General features: G+C 36.7%; 1 protein-coding gene across 2 annotated transcripts; it reads right to left on the bottom strand.

The window, feature by feature from the left end:
- Window positions 1-217: 217 nt before the first annotated feature.
- On the bottom strand, window positions 218-13921 carry LOC141623850 (peptidyl-prolyl cis-trans isomerase CYP59-like). Of its 2 annotated transcripts, XM_074439997.1 has the most exons (14): window positions 13727-13921; window positions 11662-11783; window positions 10987-11209; window positions 10813-10863; window positions 9658-9749; window positions 9443-9542; window positions 5801-5923; window positions 5637-5714; window positions 4986-5032; window positions 4845-4900; window positions 4570-4610; window positions 3495-3591; window positions 1601-1733; window positions 218-1518 (listed from the first exon to the last, which is right to left on the bottom strand). In XM_074439997.1, the coding sequence occupies exons 2-14, from the start codon at window positions 11748-11750 to the stop codon at window positions 1110-1112; spliced, it is 1539 nt and encodes a 512-aa protein (XP_074296098.1). In that variant the 5' UTR covers window positions 11751-11783; window positions 13727-13921; the 3' UTR covers window positions 218-1109. The 2 variants fall into 2 exon arrangements, with proteins under 2 accessions (XP_074296098.1, XP_074296099.1); XM_074439998.1 differs by lacking the exons at window positions 3495-3591; window positions 4570-4610.
- Between the last annotated feature and the right edge of the window lie 673 nt (window positions 13922-14594).

Here is a 14594-nt window from a genome sequence, read left to right on the forward strand (position 1 = left end):
AGACAGGTGCAGGTACACATTTACAAATATAAAAAGAATACAAGAGTACGAAGCATTTATGCTCTTATTTAAATAAGACAGGTGCAAGTACACATTTACAAATATAAAAAGAATACAAGAGTAAGAAGCGTTTATGAGTATAACGTAGGAAAGTAAGTTCTTATACCATAGGATAAGAATGAACGTAGAAAATGTCTTAACGAAATTCATTTAATAAAAAAGAAGAATGAAAGAAAGTATGGAACCTCACCTTTATATTAGAAAGCAGATCTATCTTATAGAAAGAGAAGACTGACTACGACTACTTAAATCACAGAATGAGCACGGAATAATATCATGTTTAGAGGTGAGAAGTTTCACCCGGAAGGTTACTATAAGGTTTGGTCTCAAACGGTGGGGGATGTGGTGAACATTCTTGAGTTGAAAGAGAAAGGGTTGATCGACAAAGGTGAGATGTTTGTGGATCCGACAATGTCTGAGCTAAGAAGGATCCGTGATGGCTACCCTCATCGTCTCATCGGTGGGACTGGGATTTGTGAGGTCACAAGGGTTAAAGTGGATGCAGGCAAGATCCTGTGATGCGGGAATTGGGTGGGTGGCTTATCATGGTGGGGGATCGTCCTTCTTTAAAGGGAGGACTAGAATAAGGGCGGAATCAGCACTCCAAGCGGAAGCATTGGGGATAAGAAGAGTTCTGTCCCGGGCTCGTGATTGTGGATTGCTGTATTTGGACATATCATCATTTTGTCTGCAACTGGTGGCACAAATTGCAGGGATTCAGGAGTCACATCACCTTGTTAAAGGAATTCTGAAGGACATTCTTACGCTAAGTTCTGATTTTCATTGTTTATGCATTAGTTTTAGGCCTAGGACTCTTAACAAAGTTCCATGAATATGTAGCAAAACTATCTTTCAACTTGCCAAAAAAAAAAACAGACTAATTTCACCTCCTGTCATCTCGTCGTCTTACGTCACCACCATGACAACTGTGGTCCCTGGAGCTTTTCCCATCTTGCTCCACTCTTTTACTTGGAACCTCAAAGTCCGAAACTCTCCTCTTGCTCCTCGGTTCATCTCTCTCGTCCCTTCTACTTCTACACTCATCTATTTCAGGCTCTCTTCCTGTAACCTGCTCCTTCTTTCTTGTCCTCTCTATCAATATCAGAGGACCTTTTTCTATGTTCATTATCATCCCTCGTTTCTCGATAATCCCAGTTATTTTTCTGGTCACTGTGCTTGCTATCATGCCGATCGTTACCATCACTCCTATCATGCCGATCGCTCCCATCACTCCTATGATCTTTTCTAAAGTGTCTGTGATCCCTCTTACCATCATGCCTCGGTTTATCATCTAGATCTCCTCGTCTATGTCGGTGACTCAATTCTTTGCTTCCATATATTCTGTGTTTTACATCAGCAGTAGCATTGCTGCCAGATTTATGACTTCTCTTATCTCCTTGATCTCCATGTCTTCTTTCTTGTCGTGGACTTCCACCTTCATCAAATACCATCTCATAGCTGCAAATGTAAGTAGTGTCGTTAAATACGAGGCATGTTTAGGGGATGAGGGTATCAACAGGCCAAAAGCTTGATCACTAACTCTGCATGTTTAACTCCACCACGCTGCTTATTATCATCCTTCAAGATATATTTCTGATTTGGGAGGGTATTAGACCCATCAGCACAATCTTTCGCGAGATGGTCTAGTGAACCACATTTGTAGCATCCTTTTCCTGCATATGAAAGAGAAAGGTAACCAATAAAATAATTTTAATATTACATTAAACTAAAGATTGAGCCCATTTGTATTATAATCAACTAACATATACATCCTGGTGTAATAGAAATATTAACATTTCGATCCGGTTAAAACTCATCATCACTACACCAACATTCCAGAGATCCCATAAGTGATGGGGAAAGGGGTCGTCTTACCACTATGTTAAACGCCACAGAGGATATTTTTGAATGGCCGACAATGAAAATTGTGTCAAAAACTGCATCAAATGTTATTTTGTAATAAAAAGAACTACAAGTGTAGTGATTCATGTTGCTTCAATCTATCATATTCCAAAACCAAAGAATAGTGAATTTATGGATCCATTAAAAATGAAAACTCCAACCTGGGGACTCAATACATAACCAAAATAATTGTATAAGCCATAAATTTTGTAGGCGATCAAACATCGCCAAGTTCTTTCCAGCACTATTTACTCCAGATTCCGGAAAAGAGGTGCTGGCCAGGGCAAGAGTAAGGACTAAGGGGGCGTTTGGTACGGGAAAGGGTAAGAGAGGGAAATGAATGGGATCACCCATATTATAGTTGGGTGTTTGGTTGAAAATTAGAGAGAAAGGGAATTAAAAGCCAACATCCACCACCTCCACCACCATTACCCACCACCTGCCACCATTAGCTACACCGGCACCACCACAAGTAGCGGCGCCGCCGATCTTCCTCACGGTACCCCACGGCAAACCTAATCACCGCGCCTCACGCCTTCAACAAACACCACAATCCCGACCCCAAACACCTTATTCATTCTAAAAAATCCGCCATGACCCTCTTCGAAACCCCCACCCCACCCCTTAAAACACCAGATCTGGTGTGGCCGGCGTCGGGCGGTTTCAGTGGTGTGGCCAAGGAAGGTGTTGGTGGTGGTTGGTGGGGGTGGGAGAATTATTGAAGGTGTTGGTGTTGTGTTTAGTGGTTGAGGATATGGGGTAGCGTTGACAGGCGGCGTCGCTGGTGGTGGTTGTGTCGGCGTTGTTGGTGGTGGTTGTCGGTGTGGTGGGTGTAGGGTGTAGGTGGCAGTGGTTGACGGTGTGGGAGGGTGTGGTGGGTGTTGGTGGGAGTGGTGGAAATAGGGAGTAGGAGGAAGAAGGGGTTATGGGGTTATGGGCTTACCCAAGGGGGGGAAGGGTATGGATGAGAATGGTTTTGGGGGTAAGGAGGGGTATGGGTTACCCTTTCTTTGTGTCAAACAAACAACAACAAAAGGAATCAACCATTTTTATTCTCTTTCCCTTTCCTTATTCCCCCCAACCAAACGCCCCCTAAGCATTTTGTATTTGGGGCCAAACTATTCAGCCAAATAATCCATTATGAAATTTTTTAATGAACATTTGGCATTTGTTGGATGTACACAACTTAACAGATAGCAGTTGTTTCCCATACCCATAACATTAGGTCGAGAATAAAATGAATGTACACAAGTTAAAAGATAGCAGTTGTTTGCGCATCACCCGTAAGGGAAATAGGTAAAGAGTTCCCAAGTTCGGACTGACTTACATCACAATATATGAAGCGCATAAACTTTTTTAAAAAGCAAGAAAAGATATTCAGCTGAAATATAAAGCTTTCAGAAGTTACGTTCTTCAGAACCAAAATTTCTTTTGGAGAAACAAATTCAACAAAAGATGTAAGCGGGAAAAAGAGGCACAAGTGTGCACACAAGGAAAAAAAAAGAACCATCTAGAAACTATCAACAACCGACCTTGGATTCCCTTCCGCCGAAATTGATTCGATAGCTTGGAAACACTCTGACTGAAATCTACGTAAATCCTCCGATCATCAATTAATGCATTGTCCATCTGCAGCAAATATATGTAGGGATTATTTTTCAAACGTTATTTAAGATATGCCTTCTCCCATTACTTTGTTTCACACATTCACCTCTCTTATTTCATTTGGGAAGGGGAGACAGTTTGGAAGGTTGGTTGGGGAAACTACAATAAATTCCTAAGCTCGTCATGTAGACTCAGTTCGAATATCATGTGCACATCTCAGGGACAGTCGGCTATTTTGCAAAATTGTGGGACAAACTCATTTCAACACGGAAGTCAAGCTTCTAACTTATGGACCACCATTGCTTGAGACTTGTTATTTCCCTCCTACTCTAACATAAAGTCACCCACAGTTACTCTTTAACCTCCCTTCTTCACTAACTACTGAGTTGTCAATTACTCTATCCACCTACTTTCTTTCTTTATCCCTAATGTAAATCCTAGTTTCTTACTTCATAGGGGGGAATACCCTAGTTTCTTACCCCTCACATAAAATAATTGCATTTGACCCACTTCCAGCTTAAACATGAGTAGAGACGAAGTGAAGAGGAAGAAAAAGCACTTGAAAGAAGTGGGAAAGAAAAAGAAGGGAAACAAAGAGTACATGTTCAAAGGAAGGCAACACGCCAGAATGTTGATCTCATGGCTCGAAAAATGAGTTTTAGCAGTATACACCCTACATAACTCCTCGAAAAAAATATATCCACATCCACTTGAAGAAGAAAGAGAAGAATGGGAAAACTTGAAAAAAAAAAAAAAAAAAAAAAAAAAAAAAAAAAAGGAAGGGCACACAAGGAGCACAGATTCAAGGGGAAGTCAACAACTCAACATGTCGAAACGTTGGCTTTTATGGCTGAACAAGAGTGTTGGTAGTGTTTTATTAAACTATCTATCAGGAGTGAACAAAACCCAAAAAAAAAGTATAAAAGGTTGTGCATTGCCAAATGTTTTGTAACGAATAATGTGACAAAAAAAAATTCAATATGGTATGCAGCGAGAGAAAACCTTAAAATAAGCACGCTCACAGGCATCTTTATCTTCAAACTCTATTACAATCAGATATTATGTCAGTCCACACAGCAACATGTCTAACAGAAAATGTTAAGTCATCAAACGAAATCCAAATGTTGACTAATGCAATGAGGACTGCCGGATATTTGCATATTTGAAATTAATAATATGAAGGTAGTGAGATTTATATACATAAGCCAATATGCAGATATTGTGTAAATGACTTGATGTATGCTTGCATAGAGTGCGAATGTTAATTGTGTACTTACCAATGAAAGCATAGCAAAGGCTGTCCCCAGTCTTGTAATCACGAATAACCTCAGCCCTGTCAGATGTCAGCACAATTAGTACTTCAAACAGGTTCCATATCAACTGGAGCAATCTATAGATAGATCACATGTTAAACATACGATGTAACAGTCCCAAAACGTGAAAATATTGTATGCAGGTCCTCATCCTGAAGAAAAAAACATAACATATCACATGCATAAGTTGTTGTCTAGAATTGAGAATGCTAGTGTTATACATTTAATAATAATTCTTGTAAAGACAAAATCAAGTCTATCTCCCTTTCCTTTCCATCACTTTCAGGACACAGGTTGTCCGGGTATCAGATTTTCTTTCTCCATACATCTCCCTTCCCTTCAATCATGTCTCCTAAAAAAAACATCCTCTCTCCTTTGCCTCCAGTTTTTGCATCAATGAAACTAGTATTGTCAAATACATGAACGCTACGATGCTAAATTTTTTTGATCGCGGATCACATTCATGCTCTTTCAATTTTAATAACCAAGGGGTCTAACACTTTTCTAATCACTCCCACTGCTTTTGGTCTGCCTCTTTTTGTTACACAGATCATGAGTGGAATTTTCATAACTTCTGGGATTAGCAAATGTTTTCTCTTGACATGCTTGCCTCTTGCGATTTTTAGTCAGCAGATGCCACACTTTACGTTTTAATGTATTATCTTCTTTTTCCGTCTTTATATCCCCTCTTTTATCTTTATTTTTTGGTTTTTACCGACTTTGTATCTTCAAGGCTTCAAGCAACTCAGTACTCACCTCTGTCACCGGATTAAGTTTACACACAAACAACACATTCTCGGGAGGCTTTACATCTGCTACAGGGAGGTCACCGATCTGTTGCATTTAAAAGTAGATGTGAAGGTTTCTTTCAGCACCAAGTATTAATACACGAAACACAGATAAATCAGTAATTTACATACAGTCTCAAGTACAACAGCCCTAGAATGTGCTTCCTTTGTACGAATAGCTTCCTCAAGTTCTTCTGGAGCTAATTGTGAATCCATGGGGACCCAATCATCTTCGAGTCTCACTTCATCAAAAACCTTAAATACATGCAGGGCAAAATTTAATAAAGACTTCAAAAGAATTGAGAACAGCCAGACTCGAAAAAAGACCATGATACAAAATGTTTGAAACTCATGGAAAAAATCCCATGAAAAAGTTGTACCAGCTTGTATTTGAACAACAGAGTATGTAAGCTCAAGACAGATACTTTAAAGTCAATGCTACTCTGTTTTTTTAGGTTATTGTAAAGCGGGAGTCAAGTGCTCCATTCACACCAACAACTTCACTTTTCTTCACTAAGTAGATAAGATTGCTCATGATAGTTTGAGAGTTTGCAAATGAGTGTCGCCCTTTTGTGTCCTTGATATCAGTATCCTACATTACTCGTCTAAACAACCACAAAATGACTCTCTTTGCTATCATGATTCAGGAAATGCGAGCAACACGGAAAAGGAAAAAATAAAAATATAAAAATTTACCCCACTTTTGGACAACAAAATTTGTGAAAGTTGGGAGTAACTATAATTCCACCAAAAATAAGAAGCCTATTCACAACTTTGGCACTGAATTCAGATATTTTACTCAGAGAAAGAACAGCCAGAATACAGACACCATGGTCCTCATTCTCCTATGTCCATTGCCCATCAAAAAGTAAATCTGTCAATATGCTGTCCATACATAAGAAGACCAAGCCAAGCAACACAGCTTACTATAAATAAAACGCCCAATCACGTCCTTGCCACCGCTCACTCCCTTGCTAGTTGCTACCTTAGTTTGAGGAGGCGCAAGGCGCAACGAGGCGATGAGGGGTCAAAGCGATGAGGCGCAAGGCGAATGCGCACGCCTTTTGAACGCGAGGCGCATCTTTTTTTGTATGAGCCTTAAATTAATTCTACACATTAAGCATCACTAAAAACATAGATTCACATAATAAATATACTAAAGGGAAGAAAATTACGTTCTATATCACATATCATTCGTTAAATTAAGCGTTAAACACTTGTACCTAATTAACCATTATATCCAAAACAGCACATAAGGCAAAAACATAAAGGCAAACTACTCTAGAAGTTAAAAATTGAAAAGATAAGAGAGCAATTAAAATTACAAGCAGCGGCAGCAGTAGAGGAAGTCAGTAGAGGAATTAACAAGTATATAAGCAAGGAGAGAAGAAGAGGGGGAAGTGAAATTATAAGAAAGAAAACATGAAAGGAAACAGCTGCTTAATAAATAATAACAGCAGTCAAAGCAAGAGAATTTAAAAAAAAATGTGAAGAAGAAGAAGAAGAAGAGTAACTTGCAGTAGAAAGTTAAAGAAGTAAACGGCTGATTAGGTTGTACTTCTAAAAAATTAGGGTTAAAAGAGTGTTATTTTGTAAAAAATAACACTTTATTAAAAAGGAGTTAGGGTCATGTGCTTGACATGTGACTATTTATGAAACAAAGCTTGTCAGCGCCTCCAGTTAAGAAGGCGCGCCTTTTTGCGCCTAGGACATCACCTTGAGGCTCTCGTCTTTTAGGGCCTTTTGAACACAGACTCGCCTACTTACTGTAATGCCCTAGCATCATCGCCTACCCTCGCCTCGCGCCTAGGCGCGCTTGAGGCGCGCTTTTTTAATCTAAGGTTGCTACACTTACATATTACTTAGACTGATAGACATCCACCAATTATCCCTGTTTAGCTTCCAAGCGTTTCGGTAAAACGTTGATCTTTGCGTGATTAGCTGGTACATCCCACTCATAGCCCCATATGCAAAACAAATGCCCATTTTCTTCATAGCTTTGAGGAGAAGACTTTCTTTAAAGCGAAAACAATACAATGGTTTTTATAGAAGGAATTAGTTGCCACACTTGCATTTTACAAGGTTTGTTCGACCATCAAATTAGCATATGGTTGTGCTTGTTAGCAGTACAAAAGATATTTTTATGTGAGGTCATAACCCATAAGCAAGATAAGAGAATTACCTTTTTTTGAGTTTTTCCACCAATCACAGCACAACCTTGATAGTTGAGGCTGGGGCTTTGGAAAGGAGAATAAGTAACGGACCGAAATGCATTTTAGCAGAGCTGTTTCTATTTGAATTATTAGTTCTTGACTTCTAAGTAACAGTTGGATAACTTGGATTGCCTAGTGTTCAACACGTGGTTACCAGATTCACTCGAGTAGCCTACGACCAGCTAATAGTGGAATGATTCGCACACATCAGTTCAGAATTCTTTTGCGAGTTGATTTGGTCTAATTCCTGAATTGATGGGCTCTAACTCGTGAACCAACTCGCTTGAATTTCTATATCAACTCACCCAAATACACTCGATATTAGCGGTTCGTAGTGTTATAGACATAAAAAATAGGAATGTTAGGTTTAACCAGGACCAAACGCTGTGCTTAGAAGCTTGAATCCACAAAATATTAATTTTGATAAGAAGATATTAAGTTTTGATATTATCTTAGTTTTAGGATGATGACTGAACTTCTGATTTCCGAAAGGAATATTAACTTAAGATTAATAAATAAATATATAAATAAATAAATAAATAAATAAAGACGAAGATGAAGATGAAGAAAGTAAATAAAATAATAGAATATAAGATCTAACCATCCTTTCTACTCGCTCCATTCAACTCCACTTGTCACATTTCTCTTTTGTACACTATTCATAAGTAAGAAGAATCTTCCAATTTTCACCTCGAAAATATATTCATGTAGGATCTTGTTTACTTCGTCTTTAGGAGTACCATTATAATCATCAAACTTTTATAATTTTTACAAATACGTACCAAAAGATATTTGCGATGTAAAACACGCGTTGGCAAACGTGAAAAAACAAATGTGGCAAGTGGAGTTGAACGGAGGGAGTATTAAGGTCTCATGACTTATAGTCTTCTACTCTCTTCCCCATTCCTGCTGTTACACTCTCTTTCAAGTCTTGTTCCCTTAATTCTTCATTCCCTAAAATTCCTCTATTTTCTAATTGTAATTGTCCTGAATTTACCCTGCAAAGTTGATCACGCAAGTATCTCAAACTCTCTTAACCTACCAACAGCTAGAAGAGGATATCCTTAGCCTAATTTCCTTCCACAAACTTTACCAACTTTCATCATCTTAGCTATACTTTGATTAACCCAATGTTTGAAAATCCAACAGAGAGGATAAGGGAGGGAGGGCAAATGGCAAAATCAAAGCCATTACAATAGGCAGTCAACTCAATCTAGGTGAGTGATTAAACTTTTTCAGCTACATAATAGTCAAGATTTCAAGCACCTCATAATCAGTTCTGCATTCTTATAGCAACATCACAGTCAACCATCATAATCCCAAAATTCCTCTCAACTCTAAAAGCAACACCCTAACACTCCGCCTTGAATGCCAGTGGAATAGTAATTTGTAAAGGCAAATAAGGAAGTGGCAGACTAAAATGGGCATTATTTCCAACAAGCACTTGAGGGAAGACGATTGCTATAGAGGAAATATAACAGAACAGATAAAAGAAGCACTACTACAAGTTAGCAAGAGAACATTAAAGGATAATCATATCAAGATAGGAAAGGTTGACCACCTCTTCTTTTGGCTTGCCTTCCGGGGAAGCATCAGGAATTAATTCTGCCAGTTGTGAAGGGTCTTCGAAAGGGTCATCAAGAACATATGTGTGCTTTATTCTGTTGCATGCATATGTATTCAAAAGCACATATTACGCATTCACACAAGTTCAAAGTACGTGCCAGCAATATGAACTCAAAGTCCATCAAAGCAGGACAAAGGTACAATCATTACCTTATATTCTTAAAAGGCCGTCCCTTGTCATCCACGTAAGCTTCATTGATTCTCATTAATGTTTCATGTCCTTCTGCAACCTCTCCGAAAACCTTAGCAGACAATTAATACACGTCAATTTAAGTGTTTCATGTGACAAAAAGGGACATATAACACCATCAAGGGCACTTATGGAGCCAAGAAAAAGAGAAAGTGATGATATAAGCTTCAACTACCAATGATGCACCCATCTAACGATCATTAAAACATTCCTTTCCTATTTTCCCCCTATTTATCCTTCATAATCTCCCAATTAAAGGACACAAGTAGTTACTTATCAGCAATAAAACGACAATGTAATCAGGAATCTAGCAGCACATCAGGGTACGCTTGCCATTAATTAGCCACCAACTCAGAACAGAACATTTTTCTGTCAAACAGATTTGATATTAATCTAATGTCATAGTGCTAGGCATGGAACCAGTCGTTGGTTGGCGCAGTGGTAGCATGGGGTTGCATTTGGTAGGGAGGTCTGCGGATCGATCCCCCACAACTGCGATTGGGAGGGGTTTAAATACCGTAATCCTTGGACACGCCCCGAAATCCGGATTAGTCGGCCCAACGTGGTTCGGATTACCGGATGGTTTAGACCAAAAAAAAAAAATAGTGCTAGGCATGGTCAAGCTATTTCTGTCATTCGCTAATGGCAAAGAGCAATGAAATATGAATATAGCATTACTCCTATGACTGTTATGAACACGTAGTGTATCAACTATAAAAATAATAATCATAAAAAAAATTATAAATTTCCATGACCTGTAACCATCAAATATTATAGAAATATAGGTCATATTTCAGACCCTACAAGGCTCAAACCATTATTGATGTTTTCTTCTCGAAAGAGTTACAAGGCATAAGAGATGGAAGAAGAAAAAAAAAAGGCATATCGGAAGTAATGAAGGAGCATACAGAAGAAGTGAGTGATATTCTAAACAAAGTACAAACCAGTAACACAACAGTAAATAAATGTAAATAGAAACAAAACTACTTTGTAATAAGCACCAATAGCAATTGAGAATTCATTTTTAGCTTACAGAAATAAACTCATAGAAAGAACACAATAATCCAAAAGAGGGAAAAAAAAAGTGGACAGATCAACCTGGAGAAACCACTTACAGTATGTTTTTCATCAAGATAGTCGAGATCATCCCGCAATGTGATGTAAAACTGAAAGCAGAACGTAAAAGTGAATCAAGAAAGCTTATTGTTTTTGGGCACATACACTTGTTTCTCCAGCAGAGGCAAAAGATGGAAGTAGCTTAAAAGTTACAAGTTCCATGAGATCATTACCTGAGATGCATTTAGATTCTCCCCAGCACTAGCCATTGCTACAGTACCTGTCTTCAAGTGCTTCAAATCCGAGTGAACCTCATCATTGAAAAACCGTGCTTGGTCACCATATATAAACTTGTAGATAGAATCTCCACCACTCCCACTACCTGTTGGATCACCCGTTTGGGCAGTAAAATCCTTCTGCACTGTGTGAAATAAACAGCCATTGTAGTATTTTATCCTGCATATAAATGTGAAGCAATATCTTCAGTTTAAAATTCATAAACTCAAAAGACAATTTGATTATTTTATTTTCAACTTAAAGCAGTTATGTTATTAACAGTTATTGTTCCAATTTCCAGTGGACGAAAGAGTCGTCGTATTTTGATTTTGAATTATCATGGAATAAACGCCTTGCACTTGATTTTATTAACAAGTAGTAGCAATTATGAATATGGGTCATGTGTAAACCAGCTGTTTGTATTGATAACACAAGGGTGATTCATTTGTAGGAGGTCCAGCATCCGTCCCGAATCCCGTGATTATTATTTCCGTGCTCAAAGGTTTTCAAAAACATGTCCATCCTATCTATCAGGTACTCAGGTTTTGCCGCTATTGTCACTGCCGTCATTTGTACTCAGGTTTTGCCGCTAGCCCTCAAAGAAAAGAGAGAAAGGGAAAGAGAGAACATACTTGCAGAGCTTCAAGAAGTTCTTGCAAGTGAAGGGACAACGATCAGTGAAGAGGTCAATGACCAAATCGCCCAAACTAGTCACAACCATCACAACATTGTATTATACGTCTGTCTTTACTAACTGCAAAAATTCAATTAACAAAACAAATTTTAACTAAATTTCAAGAATATCATCTAATCCGTACTAGATACAGATATACAGGCAAATCCCAAATCCCAAATCCTGCGAGGAGATATATACAGGCCCAGAGTCGTCTGGAGGGGCGGCAGCTTAGGGCCCAAGCTAGAAAGGGGCCCATTGTTTAGAGTTTTAAAATAATAATAGTGGTAGGAAAAGAAAAAAAAAATCTAATTTAGTAAATACAAAGCAATGCTTTTCTAATTTCTCACCCTGACTCTCTACCCTCTTTTTTTTCTAAGACCCGAATTCCCAACTCTTTTCTTCTTTAATTCGAAATTTAGAATTTAAAAACTCATCTTCTAATTCCTAAGCAACGGTTTCTTAATTTCAATGGCCCAAGATATAAGATATATGATCACTGATTGACTGATTGAGTCGATCATAACCTTAAAGCTTTGATTGAGATGGTCTTCAAATGTGGTAGAGTGAGGCTCTTGATAAAAGTTAACGCCTTAATTAAGAGTTAATCTTCTTCCACTACCACCACGCAACCCCAAGAATTGCAGCAAACCCACTATTAATGTTTTGCTGCAACTCCTTTGGTCAACCACCGCCAAAATTATTGGCCACCAGCCTCTTGGCCAAATTACCACCAAAATTGCATTATCTCACTACTAAAATTCGACCACCACTCCTTTGGTCACTATTAAAATTCGGCCACAACCCCTCATGGTAGATATTATTTTTAAGCGAAAGCAGCAAACCACTCGCCCAAAACCCGGCATGGCTCATCCCAAAATCCACAAAGCCTCTTCCGCTACACGAAAGAATTGCATTATACCCACTCCAAATTATGACACTATCCTTCTCTCACTACCAATTTCGGCCACCATATATATAAAAAAAAGTTGTCTACCCTTTGGCCTTTGCCACCACCCTCTTAGTTTTCACGACAATCTACCGTGTGTAAGCTACAGATCGATTTTTAATAGAATTGATATTGCATCTTATTTATTAAAGCAATAACCACGGAGCCTATGTGTCGCTCTGTGGTTGAAAGTCAATAAGTCAAAAAAATACATTTTGTGTTTCCTGATTTTCAGTACCCACGTTCTATATGGGAATTAACACAGCATTATACTTGGTTTCTATCAAGTCTTAATTGTATACTCCGTATATAATAAATCGGTTTCAAGTAGCTATAATTACAACAATTATTTCAAGTGATTAAATTTTATGACTATTGTCAGAATTGTCCATCTACATTGTCCTCTACATTGTTCGATGATTTCCAATATTAAATATACTAAACAATAAATATTAAATATGTCCAATAACAATATTTACATTTTTAATAACAAAAAAGAATAATAACAAACCCATAATTAATTGAAAAGCCCAGAAAAGGAGAAGAAAACCCATAAATTTACCAGAAAGTGACAATAATGACAAAAAACTTGACATGAGTAATTATTAAACCCAGAAATTAGAATTGAAAATAAAGGTATATAATTTAAGACAAATAATCTTCTTATTCTTCTACTGGATTTACCCCAAAAGAATAAGAGGACAATTATCTAGAGTAATTGATGCATTTTTTTTGTAATTGGAAAGGTATACGCAAAAATAAAATTCAAGCACCGCTGATTTCACTTGCATTAACTAGCACATGTACATTATCCCTGAAAATCAAATAAGCAAAGCTCAAAGTTTAAAGCATTCATTCATTAACTAGCACACTCTTCGACAAATCATCATCAGTAAAATCAGACGAAACATATGAAATTAAGAACAAATTAATATCAATTGAACAGCAAATTAATACAGTACTAATTTAAGGGCAAATTCGTTTGAATAGAAAACTGAATAGCAAATTCGTATGAGATTCAATTCAAATAAGCATATGAAATTAAAAACAATAAAAATATTAAAATCATACTTACTAAATAATTGATGGATTCGAAATAGGAATAAAAAAAGACGGATCTATCCTTCTTGCTGGTCGTCATCTTCGCCGGTCACTATCGTCGTCGGCTGCCGTATAATCTCAGTTTATGGTTAGAGGTGAGTTTAGGGTTAGAGGCTTAGAGGCTTAGAGGCTAGAGGTGGGTTTTGGGTTCAAGGAAAGAATTGGGATTTTGGTACTGAAAGACACTAAAATAGGAGTTCGAGTCCATACTTAGGCCATGTTCTTTTGGACTTAATTTCAGTTCCAATAAATTCAATTAGTTTAACTCAGTTTAGTTCAGTTCAGATCAGATCAGTTCAGTTAAGTTCATTTTAGTTTAGTTCATATTAGTTTATCTCAACATTAATATTATTATTCTTATTTTATATTCTTATTGAATCATTATTATTATATTAATTTATTTACGATTGTAATTATTATTATTATATTATTATAATATTTTATATTTATTATATTACTATTATATTTATTAATAATTAATTTTTATTGTTTATATTATTATATTTATATTTAATATATTTATTTATTAGTATTATTATATTATATTTATTATTTTATTAATATATTCATTATTATTAATATTATTAATCACAGATTTATTATTATTATTATTATATTTAATATTATTATATTAATAAGTTAGTATATTAAACCTATTATTATTATTATTATTAGTTATTAGTTATTATTATTAATAATGTTATCATTTATATTACTAATATATTATTATTATTATTATTATTATTATTATTATTATTATTATTATTATATTTATTATTATATTACTATTTTATTTTTCATGTATCTTATTATTATTATTATTATTATTATTATTATTATTA

This window comes from Silene latifolia, chromosome X, assembly GCF_048544455.1.
Source record: "Silene latifolia isolate original U9 population chromosome X, ASM4854445v1, whole genome shotgun sequence".
Lineage (NCBI taxonomy): Eukaryota > Viridiplantae > Streptophyta > Magnoliopsida > Caryophyllales > Caryophyllaceae > Silene > Silene latifolia.